At 35.9% G+C, this 14,036-nt stretch overlaps 1 protein-coding gene across 1 annotated transcript; it reads left to right on the forward strand.

Annotated features, from left to right (window-relative positions):
* Positions 1-7,773: 7,773 nt before the first annotated feature.
* Positions 7,774-8,404, forward strand: LOC18995769 (acylphosphatase family). The gene is made up of 2 exons (XM_006846586.4): positions 7,774-7,920; positions 7,992-8,404. Exons 1-2 carry the CDS (start codon positions 7,828-7,830, stop codon positions 8,256-8,258), a joined length of 360 nt encoding a protein of 119 aa, XP_006846649.2. The 5' UTR covers positions 7,774-7,827; the 3' UTR covers positions 8,259-8,404.
* Positions 8,405-14,036: the final 5,632 nt, after the last annotated feature.

Below are 14,036 nucleotides of genomic sequence, written 5' to 3' on the forward strand. Positions count from 1 at the left end.
GAACCCCTTATGCCCGGGCTACGAAAGGGCATTTTGATGACTTAATTTTGTTTTATTATCTAAGACATAGGTGATAATAATAGCTCAAGAAGATCAATTCAAAGGGAAGAAAATAATCACATTTATTTCACTTAATGGGGATCAAATCATGAGAGAGGCATGTATCAAAATGGCCTTTCAAAGTTTGGGAGAGATACTACATGAAATAAGGAAGTTATGGTGAAACTACACCATGTGGTCCATAAGGGACCACACGAACTTTTCAACATTCAAAAGGGAACTCAATAGACTATTTCTTTTGCTCGAATATGATGAAATAAACCTTTCATCAGTTGTATATTCTTAATAAAAATTTCAGAAAAATAAGATCAAGAAATCAAATTGAAACTACTTAAGATCATTGAGTAAGCAAGCTAGTCTGCACATACTATGTGTATGGACTACACTATTGCTTTGGGACTCTTCAAATATCAAGTTTTCATGACAAAAAATGAAAAAAGCTGCTGTAAATTAAGAATTACAGTAAGCTTTGATAATTGAAATGAGGTACGAATTAAAAATATGAGAAAAATATCAATATCTTAATGAAGCAATAGTATGGGCTTGATTACATAAATTATGAACTACTCCATAGAAGGGTTTCAAATGATAGCTCAAGGAAGAAGATAGCCTCATGGGTGGCCACATTTTTGTCAAGGGCTCTCTCTCTCTCTCTCTCTTTCTTTGAAGTGAATACTCAAATTAGGGTTACAATTGATACTATAAGTTACTTTTATACTTAGATCATAAAGATGGATTTGATATTGATCATTGATGACTTAGATCAATGGCACATGAGAGGCTTTTATCCAAGCCACTCACCCATATCTTATCACCAAGATCAATGGATAAGCTTTTGACACATTTCACTCCTTAAAACCTAGGTTTATAGTCATTTTACCTTGAAGCCCTTAGCTCCATGTTTTATTTTCCATTAAGTCCAAATTCATATTTACACTTATGGTCATGGTTTTTGAATAATTTGTGAGAGTCAATAAAATACAAGGATATGGACATAAAGGTAATATAGGACATCCAGACATGTGAATAAAATATCTTATGACACCACCAATAGGATTTTAACAACACTAAAGTTTCATATGGGTCAAGCCCATAATGTGGTGTTACATAAGATATACTCACATGCTACAAAATCATATGTGGATAATAATATGAATTAAATTAATTCTCAAAATTCCATGACTTCACACATGTCAAAAATGACGCATATGAGCAAAAAAAACATGTGACTTAAATCAAACTTAAGTCATAACAATATGTAACTCTTTAAATAACAAGATAACATGTTATAACATATACCAACAAAATAATTAATGACAAATAGGTCTCCAAATATATATATGACGTCAGCATGATGTCATCCACAAGTGGGGAGGTGGGGGTGCCACGTGCCATCCTTATGGCCACTTGGGATCCATGTGGCATCCTTATAGAATGTTCTAGTTTGGTATTTATGTAAAAAAAATTTGAAAAATCATATTTTATTGTTTAAAAAAAATACTGAAAAAATCTTCAAAAATTATCTAAATAATTTCTCAATATTTGTCATCAATATAGAATATTTTATCTTCAATTTTAGATTAATATGGGGCTAAATGTAAATGAGATCTCTAGACTTATAACACTAGTCAGAGTCTTCCATTGGGCTAACCTGAATGACGTTCCACCGATGTCTCAAGCCGACTCAATGGACCTATGCTCCATCATCTATGGCAAGGATGCATAATTGGTTATATCAAAGTCGCTAGGCCAGAGCTTCCCGTCACCAGGGATCCAATGGATTATTGGTGCACCCTTGTGTGACATGTTCCTACTCAAATACAAGGATCCTCTCAAAGTACATGCGTACTAGCTCTTCTAAGTTGGATAATACCATAGAAGAGTGGCTTCCCTATATGTGCACATGCTATGGAACGGTCTCGTATCAGGATACGGGCTCATGTCCCATGAGCCGACCATTCCATACAGGGCGAATACTCTTTTAAATACTCGGGTTCTATTATTCTCGATTGGATTCTCTAAGCCCTGGTTTATCACATTAACTATGATGCATTTTAATCAATATAGTCCTGACTGGGAGGTGACCCTCACACCTCCCTGAGAGTTCACACTCTCAAAAGTATACTCTCATTGCCTCAAATACTTGAGGTATATGAATCTGGGCCCCAGTGCGCCAAGCACCCAGATTCAGTCTCTCTTTAACTCCCACTGAGCGTAAGACTATTGGTTTTAAGGCCTTGAAATGCCACATAGCCAACACATAGATCATCCATAGCCTTAAGACATTCAAACACTAGAAAACCATAATCCTTTGTAGCCAAAGACAATCATCAAACCCTAATTTCAAATAAAACGCTTCAGAATGAACACGTTCTAGCTCTAAGGTTGAGGATGAAGACATATTAAGTATTAGTCTAATCCAAGCAGCCAACTTAGGGGGACGGGCTAGAGGGGGCTAGTTTTCATGTTAGTCTTCTTTTTCCTTTCTTTGATTTTCAATTTTTTTTCCTTTATTTTCCTGGTTTCTCTCCTTGGTTTTTACACGATATGTGTGAGGAGATCTATTTCTGCATATCTATCTTCTCATATGTTATAATTTGACAGATTCCACTATTCTCTATCAAAATTTTAATTTTTTTTAATTGAAAGCATAAATTAGAGAGAATTTCATCGGAGATTCTCTTAGGTTTGTTTGTAAAAAGTTTGGTGCCCACCATGGGCCGTGTTCAGCTTGAATTTGTGTAAAAATTCATCAGATAAACGACCTTAAAATCCATTGCAAGGCGTTTTTTTTACCAAATCAGTAACCAAAACCTCTATATGGGGTAGAGCAGAGGGTCCAAGAGGGGCTAGAACTCTGCGACACAAAGTTTGTAGCAGGTGACATATAGGACTGCCATGTAGTAGGACGTTCTTGAACTGCTTGGATGCCAACAACGTGTTGTGGGTCATTGGTGGCTACCAAGTCAACGCATTGCAACCCAGATCCAAGCCCATAGCTTCATGTTGCTCTGGACCTCTCAGTTCTCTCCCCGTTGCGGCTTCTAATTGTTGGGTTTATGTGGCATTTAAAGGTCTTATGAGAACTTGTATGAGCATTTTATATAGTGGAACATAAACTCAATGGGAGTGTAGTTCTTTTGTGGACCATACTAGGCAAATGTTATTTGCTGATACTCAGACTAGGCTCGACGAGCTAGGCCAGCCGAGGTTTGGAAAAACCCAAAATACATGGGCATAGGGATCTACCGAGAAGGGTTTAGCGGGTTATCCTTTGATGAGGTCGAAGTATGCACAGATGAGAGCCAAGGGATTGTGTGGCCCTTGCGTATGATGAATAGCCTTTAGAGACATAGTTAAAACCTCTTCGTTATATCATCACACGACATGTACATAGATAGTCGTTTTGAGATTCACCAATAAGGGTGAAGCGTATACATGTGCTAGAGATTACTCCTATGCACCATAGAGTCATGGTTGCATCATGATCTGGAGGACCATGGTTTATAAACTGGGATTGCGTCCCCTAGTCTATTGGCTGACTTTGGTAGTTAAATCATGAACCCCTGCAGTGGACTGTCGGTCATGGGAACTACTGGGTCAATTTGAGAAAGCTCGACAGCTCGTGATTCACAGTTGAACGTGAAGTGCTCCCATATATTGATAATTTCCTAGATCCAACAGATCCAATTCCCATCAAAATTAATTAATTTTATGTTATGTGATTTTTAGAATGTTTATTTGAATTTTTGTGAATCTTATGATATTTTATTTTTGTCATTTGGATTTATAAATTAAGATGAATTCATTTTTCAATGTTTTAAATAAAATATAAGATTTAAAAATTTTAAAAATGAAATAAAATGTTTTCTAAAAATATATGGGACCTCTATAAAATATGGGGCACAAAATTTAAAAAGATGTGGACTAGGTGGGGCACCAGATGGCCACCAAAATAGGGTACGCCCCACCCATTTACGTAACATTCTTGGGAATAATGTTTATCCTCTTGGTTGGCTTATCTTTTTATGTATAACCAACTTATGTTATAAGGTTGAATATTTGAGATATTTACTAAATCTTTAAATCAAGATTAGTTGATCTAATAATTAAATATTGGATATATTAAAATATAAGTTTTTCTTATTTGATGGGAATAAATTTAAGAAAGGGTAGATAAGGTTCTAGCTCATCTCTTTGAATATTAAAATATAAGTTTTTCTTATTTGACGGGAATAGATTTAGGAAATGGAGGATAATGTTCTAGCTCATCTCTTTGAATCTTGATGGTGGATCAAAGAGATGGATGACTCAAATCTCTCACTCCACAAGTCTCTTTAGATTAATGGTTGATATTTGACCCTACGAATTGAGGCAAAATCTATGACATAGAAAATTTATAAAAGAAGGTCTCACTTCATGAAATGAGATATGTATTCTCTTCTCTGTCTTTAACAATTCTCTCTCCATACCCTCTCTCTAGAAAGGGTTTTGGATTAACAAAGGAAAACACGCGCCAATTTTTTATCTCTCTCCAAGTTGCACTATGTTTTGGTTTTTTATCTCTTTCCAAGTTGCACCATGTTTTGGTGGTACGCATCACTTATGATCTTTATGGGTGGCCAAGAGGTGAAACCCTTTGGTAGTAGATCTTTCCATCTCTCTTCATATTCATCTCTCATCTCTCTAAAATCAAACTAAGAAGCTTAATCAAGATTAAGTCATTGAGTTGATTTTTTCTATAGTAGGGAATCAACATATCAATCATATATCCTGAGCACCATCGGAAAGAGGAAACTCGACATGGGGCGTACTAAGCCCCGTCTCCGGTGATTTTACCTTTTTAAATATTTACTTCTCTTCCCATAAAGCAATAAAGTCTAGTTTTGTTCTTTGAATAAATAATTCCCATAAAGCAATAAAGTCTAGTTTTATTCTTTGAATAAATAGTTGTATTTGAAGATATAGCAATTGAGAATCAATTTTATTTTTATTTTATTTATTTCAAGAGTGGTTCGATTATAATTGTAAATTGTAAGTGATCGTGCTAATGTAGGGGTAAAGTAAATTTTTTTATATGTATACCGTGTTTTATCATAAAGTCATTTCACTAATGCCTTTCAAACTCTTTGGTTTCTAATTTCAAAAAACAAAAATGAAAATAAAAATTAAAGGAGAAATAAATAAATAAATTTATCCATTATTCTTCTTTTTCTCTATCGTATTTGTATTTTTTTAAATTTCTGCTTGCAATATTTTTTAGTAATAGTTGATTTACTTGCCCTACTGCTTGCTTTGCCAAACCATTGCACCACATGCATGTATGCTCTTTTCTTCCCCTTTGTCTACATAACACCCCAAAATCCATTTTTCAAAATTTTCAAAAACCCCCAAAACTTGTATTAAAGCCGTGAGGGAACATTGTTGTTGGGAGTGTGATAATTGGGGTTTGCACATGCCCTGGGCACCCCTCCGCAATTATTTACCCCAAAGTACCCCACTCACATATAGTAAAACCATCATTAATTCCTTTTAAGATGTGGCTTGGGACTTACGTGGGTACCTATTGAGACCTAATTTCATTTCAGTTTTTTCTTAACTAGAAAACCCATCTTAATCTATTCATAGAAACTAGGTGAAAATTTCAATCACCTCGCTTAGTCTAATTCTATTTAGATTTGTATCGCTTGGTCTATATAAGTTAGGTCTAAGCCTTGAGTTTAGCAAAGTTCAAACGTCATGTTCAAGACTGAACTAGGGTGAGGTCTAAGTGCTAACTCCACAACCTCATCCTAACCTAGGGCTAGGCATTGAGTCACCGGCTCGAGAGGCACTACACAAAATGTCCCTCGAACGCATAGTCGCCATGAATGTGAGTTTCGTCACAACCCACAAGTAACCGAAAATTGCGCATAGACCAACCTCATCCCGTGGCCCTTCATTCTTTCCAAAATTGCCCAACATTTTTAGCACCGGGTAGATGAGAAAATGAGCAAGTTTTTTTATTTTTCTGATACTCAGGTCCTATCCGATGCTATTACGTGTTTCTATTGTTGGATAATTTAACTTCCTAATGGCATTAAAAATATCGGACTTAATATACATAATAATTATTATTTATTTGTATAATAGAATTTAATCAGTATAATAGAATTTACTATAAAATAATATTTTTCTATTATGAAATATTTAATAGATAGAAATATTTAATTATTAAAATATTTATTCTAATATAAGAATAAAGATTTTTATTATATCGTTAGATCTTAATTTAAACTTCTTTTAATTCCATTTTATTTCATTTTTATTTTTCTAATTTTACAATTATAATATAAAATATTTATTGTTTCATTTTTATTTTTTAATTTTATATTTAGAATATTGAACTATATATTTAAAATAATAGGCTGCTAGAATAGAAATATAGGCCTTAACCCAGAGAAACAACTGACATGCTGGCATTCACGCAAACCAACATTCTCGCAAAAGGCTGTTGGTGTGTTTGAAGTTTGAACAAGAAGAACAATGGCTTAGAAGGGGACATAAATTGCATTAAGCTAATTAAAAACTATGAATTACTTACAATGAGTCCAGTTTTTCCTAATGCCAACCAGGTTAGAAAGCTAAACCGTCCAACATTTGAAACACTTGTTAGATTTCGTTAATATCAGATGGTCCTGGCAAATAGAAATGGCTGAAAACTCCTGGATTTCTCACCAACCTCATGTTGCAAATATCATATAGGTGGTAATTCAAAAAAGAAGAAGAAAAAGGAAGAGTTGGTCTCCACGTAATTTGCGCATAAAATTGTCGCGTATTGTGATAAAGGCCCCAAAATATGTCGGCGGGTTTCCCTTGCAACGAAAAAGTTTATATAAAGTGTCAACTGTATTATGTACAAGTAAGGTTTTCTAGTCCTAATTTTTTTTCCTATTTTGTAAATGGATTGCATACACCATTTACCTTTGATATTAGGTAGTCATAATTATTTACAACTATTTGATGTGAAATTTGATAGCTTGGATGTATCACAAAGTTTGATAAATTTTTTTTTTAAGTTTGAGCTTAGTCAATGGAATAATTGCGGCTACTCAGTTTTACATCTGGTGGTCAAGATCAATGTGATCACTTTGTAACAAAGGTAAATGGTCTCATTTTAAACTTTTCCTATTGTAAAACCCTCAAATCGGTCATCTCGACTTCAAAATTCATAGATATATATACAAAAAAAAATTGTATACAATGAGACCATTTACTCTTGATACAAGATGGTCACGATCTTTTACAACCAATGATGTGAAATTTGATAGCTTGGATGTATCACAAAGTTTGATAAAATTTATTTTGAAGTTTGAGTTTGGTCAATAGAATAATTACGGCCACTCAATTTCACTTCCAACAGCCATGATTATTGTGATCATCTTGTATCAAAGATAAATAGTTTCATTCTATATATGTTTCAAAAAAAAATTATGGCTTTTAGTCCTAAAAAATAGTTCATCTACCAATACATTATCCAGACCGTTCATTTTTAAACATTTCAAGTACTTATAGATCCGCTTGGTCGCCGCCATTTTTGAAACTTTAAATTTCATAATTGCCAGTAGCAATAAATTTTCATATGATTGACTTTGCATTGCAGTGCCGAATTGCATTTTACACCTTCCTGATGTTGACACCTTATATACCCCTTTAAAATATGATCCACTTGATAAGGAACCGGACGGCAGCCCACATCGTCCTTTTACTCTACCGAACCCCCTTTGTATGAGACGCTACACTCTTAGCCGCAATCCGATGCATGCGCTCTCTCTGAAGCTCTGTTCTTCGGCACCAAACCCTAAAATGCCTGTTAAAACGGTACGGCGAACCCCTTCTCTCTTTCCTCCATTTATATGCGCTGATTGTGCCTTTTATTTTGCCTTTTGAAGGTCAAGGTCTCGATCAAGGGCAGGGTTCAGGGCGTCTTCTACAGGAAATGGACAGCTGAGAACGCGCAAGAGCTAGGTCTCAAAGGCTGGGTTCGTAACAGGAGAGATGGCTCGGTGGAGGCCCTCTTCTCCGGTGAACCCTCCTCTGTCGAAGAAATGGAGAAGAGGTGTCGTCGAGGCCCGCCTGCTTCCATGGTTACTGGCCTCAATGTGTCTCCTGTTGATGAAGATCCTGGCGATGGCTTCCAGTTGAAGCCCACTGTATAAACCCTAATCTCTTTCTTCTCTATCTATTGATGTAGTGCCTCTCTATTCTCTCCAACTCCTACCATAAATATGTATAAATATGTAAAACTTGGAGTGGTATAGCGGCATATATGGATTAAAATTTAATGCGGGTGTCTTTCTGTTCATCCTATGCGTGTATGACAGTGTGTGTAGAGAGAGAGAGAGCTTCTGTTGTGAAGTTCTTGGACATGGTGGATAAAGATAGCATGAAAATTGACCTCACTGTTTCCTTTTATTCGATACAAGCGATTCTTCGTCAGTGTTGCACAAACCCCTTTCATAGAGGGTAAATCAGTAGAGATGCTCTCTTAGCTTGTTCCTTCACAAATTTTAGGTACTATATAATAACTAGGGAGACATGAATCCTTGCAAACTCTCGTGGGTTCTTGGCCTTTTTGGTCTTGGTCACTCTACCATGGCTTCAATTTTAGGATCCTCTCAGTCCCTCTTTTGGGATAATTTGGCCCAAGTACTCAGCCTATTGTTGACTAAAGGAAGAATTGTTTCACATAATGTAGGTGCTGTTTGAAAGTCACTAAGGTAGTTTATGAATGGTTTTAGTGTTCCTCTCAGGCTTTGTTTTAGGCAAGTTTATCATCAAAGGGTACTTGAGGTTTCTTTTTGCGGTGGCAAGAGATGATATGCTTTGAGGCTTGGGTGGCGATTCCCATGGTTGTCGAGAATAATACTTTGAATCAAATGGTCCTTTTAAGAGTGCACTCCTGCTGCACTCTACTTTTTAATTGCACCCTGATTGTAAGTTGAACTTCATAAATACATAGCTCCATAAAGTTCATCAAGTCATTTATCAGTTACTCATTTATGCGGATTGAAATTTATTCTCTAATGGTAATCAGGACACATGAGCTAAGTGTAATCCTATTCTCAAATTACGAGTACCAACAAGCTGGTGACTAGGGGCTAATGCACTAGTAACCCTGAATCCAGCATTTTCCATTCTTGCTTCTCAATTTTGCTTTCCATTAGGTGGGATGCCTGTAGGAATAAGTGTTCAATGTTCAAACCCTGGGTGCAAAGTGAAAACATGGTCCTGGGAGGGGGTCGTTTCCATCCCAATACTTTATTTCAAGGATGACAGCAGGTTGTTCAAGGGAGGTCTGGGTTTCCTAGTTGTGGTAATGAGTTCGAGATAAATGGTTGGTATGTAATCCTACTCACTAAATTCTCTATTTGATGAATGCTAACAATCTACATAGAACTGGCTTGTATGTCCAATACTGCATAACTATATTTGGTGATCCTGCAATAATTCATTTAAGTCTGACAAGACAGGTCCTAGTGCCCTTAATCATCGTGTGCAAAGGACCATATTGCACCCACCTGAGTAAAGGGGATATATATCTGATAGGCATTGTTTCTTGCCTGTAGTTTATGTCAAATTGTGATGTTTAGTTGTTATCACACTTTGGTATTCCCGCATGCGACCTGTTTTCTGGAAATTATCGCATGGATATTATGGTAAAGTTGATGCATTTCGCTAAATGAGAGCAATATTATTATGGACATCTTCATAGATTTAGAGTTGGTGCTCTTGGCAAGGGGTGTGCAGTTGATATTCCCAGAACGTTCTCCTTGCAATCTTCCCCATCTCCTAAAAAGCTAAGGAAAAATAATCATCTTCCTAATCCTATTCATACTTTGAGGTTGTATCTTCGTTTAGCAAATACAATTGTTTTCTTTAATCAAAGACATACAATTATGTTTGCATTTAGCAAATAGCATTGTTGAACATGTTTATTTGATTTGTAATTTGCAAATACAGTGGTGAACAATATAGCTGTTGTTCCATGTTTTCTCGTATCATTTGGTGGGAAGCATCTAATAGTAATTGGGGCTCTAGAAGCAGAAGCTATGGGACTTTAGCCAGATTGAACTTGTTCATCCTTTCTTGTGGGAGAAGTTTGACACATTGTTTAGCGGAAAATGAAATGGAGTGTGATAGAAAAAAATCATGTTTCATAGTGATTTGTTTGGGTATTTTTCATATTTACATAGAATGCCACTTATCACCCATCAAAAACAGTGAATGCGATTTATTGACATTAGCACTCATCAGAATATGGCAAGGCATTGATCAATTGTCGGTAGGCATGTCATCGGAATATGGCAAGGCATTGATCAATTGTCGGTAGGCATGTCATCAGAATATGGCAACGCATTGATCAATTGTCGGTAGGCTTATGGTGGCTTTGGGATCGTGGAATTATTAATTTCCCTCTTTGATTACTAAGCATTGTAAGGTTGTGTTGGTTAGGACCTGTATGAGGCCCTTAACCACTTGGTCATTTGTTGCTATACCCTGTGCAGTGGCCATTTCATATGTATTCAGCTTATGAGGTTCTCATTTACAAGTCCTCTCCCAATGTTGGTGAACTTAGCCACTGCCTAGTGATTTGTAACCATTGCTGGAGATACCAGTTCCCTAGATCATCAATATAGTGAATGGAAATGGCTTTGTCCTGTAGCAATATATAGGTATGTTTGCATTCATGTGGTTATTCTATAATTGCTGAATGTACTTCTGATGTGCAGTGATTGAAAAATAGCCGATTCGGGCTTGAATATACGTGACTGACTTGGACCCGGATGATTGACCCTAAAAATTTGGGCAGGTCTGACCTGAATCCTAGAAGCTTAAGTATATGTAAATTGAGACTTGCTGAGTAAGGTGCTTGGACTTGTCCAAGTCAGCCTGTGACTTGTGCTTGGACCCTGGTGAGTCAGAGCCGGAGCCCTGACCAGTGATAACATTTCAGATGCAATTTAGAAACCAATGCTTGAAGCAATCATGTGTCTTCAAATTTGAAATCCCATCCCTGTCTTTTCAGATTATCTTTCTTTCTTAATTGTTATGGTCCTGTGAATCTTGTGATTTCCTAGCAAAAAGATTTCAATTATTTATCATTTTCACCTTTTGCTAGGTGTCTCAAACCATATTCTAAGTTTCCAACTGATAAAGAAATGGGGTTTCCAAGAAATGGGACATTGTTTTAGTGAGAATAAACTCCGATAGTTCTAAAAAGCTAACCACATTGTATATTATTGGGTGCGGTTTGTATAGAGCCGAGGCTCTAAACAATCAAAGTAAAGTGCACCTTCAAATAATGTCAAGAAATGTGGCTTCAATACTGAAAATCTTTGTGATAACCTTAAAATATATTTTCATCTTTAATTATAAAATTTTAAAGCTTCAAAAATAGTGTAGATCAAGCAGATCTATGAATACTTGGGAATCTTGAAAATTGATGATCCAAAAATGTGTTATAAGATGCACTATTTCTAAAACTTGCAATCCAGTTTTTTCTCATGTCCGTGCATCTTGATGATCAATTTGAGAATATTTGAGCATCAAAACAACCTCTGCTATTGAAATTTTTGAGGTGGGTCCTAATTTGATTGTTTAGAGCCTTGGCTATATAAACTTTTTTCTATATTATTTATTGTTGGTATTATTATTATAGATATGTTCACAGTGGGAATGGAGGGTGGGATGTTATTTTGAGGCATCCCGTCCCCTAACCACTAATGCCCCAACCCCATTCCTAAAGCTAAACCACACCATATAGATCACCCAATTCTCCCAGCTTTTACATTGATGAAAGAAATTGCTTAAGATTGATACTTGCATATCATAACAAAGAGCTTCCATAGCAATGATAACATCAGGGCTGAACGAAGTTCTGTTATCAATCGCAAACATGGAGTGAATGAGCATCAATGCAACGAGTTATTTATTTGATGCTCCACGGTTAGAGAAGGCCACTACCCTTCAGGAGGGTGGATGCTTTGCTTTCAAATTTTTTGGAGGTACTAGTGCTTGTTTAATGTGTTGTCATCAGACTTCATGGAATAAGCACCTGTTTCTGTGTCAGAAAATACTGCATAATTCAAGACAATATTTACTAGACACTGTCGTTACAACAGTCACATAGTCCCAATTACATGTAACATGTTCGTAACATCAATACATGGAAAAATTGCAACCTCTCAAACATAAGAACAAACACATAGCTACTAGAGAAGCATGGGAAGCCAATTAAATGAAATTCTTCAAGGTTACCTCAATGGGGGGACTTCATACACCCCATTGCCAGATCACTTCGACTGATAGTGCGCTGATCAAGGCCCTTGCTTCATTTTAAAGGAATCTCCAAGATGACTCCCTAACCAAGCATCTAATGGTGTGTAATGGTTGAGGCAGATGAGGCTTAAATGGGTTGCAACCCCTTGGCTTTGGCATTCCACCAATTGGGAGAAATTGAGGCGAAAAACAATTCAATCAACTATATAAATGGTATAAATAGTAACGCACATACCAAGCATGATAATGAAGCAGTAAAAACAGGCAAATGGCGGCTGATCTAATGGTGAAAGGGGCTGAGATCAAACCATAAAAATTATGTGGAGCCTAAGGTGATTTGAGCATTAATCAGCCCTTGGTGAGATGGGCTTAATGTATGTGGTCTAGGATGGAGGCTAGTCAGGGGTCAATGTGGACTACATGTCAAGGACCAAAGTGAGCTAAAACAGTGAGGCATGGAGGCCAAGAAATAAGGCTCAACTTGGTAGAGTTTTGTTATGGTTAGAGAGGATGACAAATGGGGTTCTAATGACCCTATTTGAAAAGCATAATTATATCTATTATATGTCCTTTTCCCAATCCTCTATGCGAAATATTTTTTGATAATAGGGTTTTAAGTTTGAGAGCTTGGTATCGATAAATTTACTCTGTTTGTCCAACTCTAAACGACTCCCACACATTTTTGTATTTGCCTATTTTCAGTAATTAGGTTTGGATGAACAAGAACTATTTCTATATTATTTTTAGTTCCTTTTATTTCAGTACCTTTTAATTGCTCTTCTTCCAGTTGGTCACCTCTAATAAATGCCTTCTAGATTCATTTTCTCAAGGATGAGTAACTTTGAAGTATTAAATTTCCAACCTCACTGCTACTCACATTGTAGCAAAGTTGTGAGAGATTTAAGAATGTGGGCATCTCAAAACTCATGGATTGCCCCTATCATCGAGGTTTTAAACATTACTTCTTAGCTACTCTATTTATTTTACTAGGGGATATATGTCACAATTTGTTTGAGAATCTTAGTCAAGTTGCAACAACATTTCATGCTTACGTCTTATAAATCCATCCATTTGGTCTTAACAACACCTACTGGTCACAACTTTATCCCATTTGATTTTAAAAAAAAAGAATAGTTATAGCAACAATATGATGTTTCTTGTTCTTTTTTTTTCCTTAGAGAAAACAACGAAATGAAATAACAATGGATATTTCTTTCTTCTTAGAAAAATAAATCTGACATCAATCGCGCATCGCGCTCGAGGCCAAAAAAGTGAAAACGCTTCACTTTTCTATTGTCAAAATACTAACAAGTGTTTCTCAATTAAATACAGACAATATTTTTTTTATTTATTTGGAAAATGGTTATATTTTCAATAAAAATAGGCCAGGTTAGAGGTGGAACTCATTAATATATAATCAAGAACAAACACCGGTACAAAGCACTTATGCAAAGGTTGAAAAACAAGTAATGTCCCCAATTTTTTTTTCTTGTAACGTATCTTTGGACCATCAATTTTCAATATTTTCAAGTTTTCATAGATCTGTTCGATCTACACTATTTTGTAAGCTTTAAATTTTATAATGAAAGATGAAAATATATTTTAAGGCTATCACAAAGATTTCCAGTATTGAACTTTCTTTTTTTTATTTGAAT

This window comes from Amborella trichopoda, chromosome 4 (genome assembly GCF_054954075.1).
Source record: "Amborella trichopoda isolate Santa Cruz 75 chromosome 4, AtrichopodaSantaCruz75HAP2 v2.0, whole genome shotgun sequence".
In the NCBI taxonomy this organism is placed as follows: Eukaryota; Viridiplantae; Streptophyta; class Magnoliopsida; order Amborellales; family Amborellaceae; genus Amborella; species Amborella trichopoda.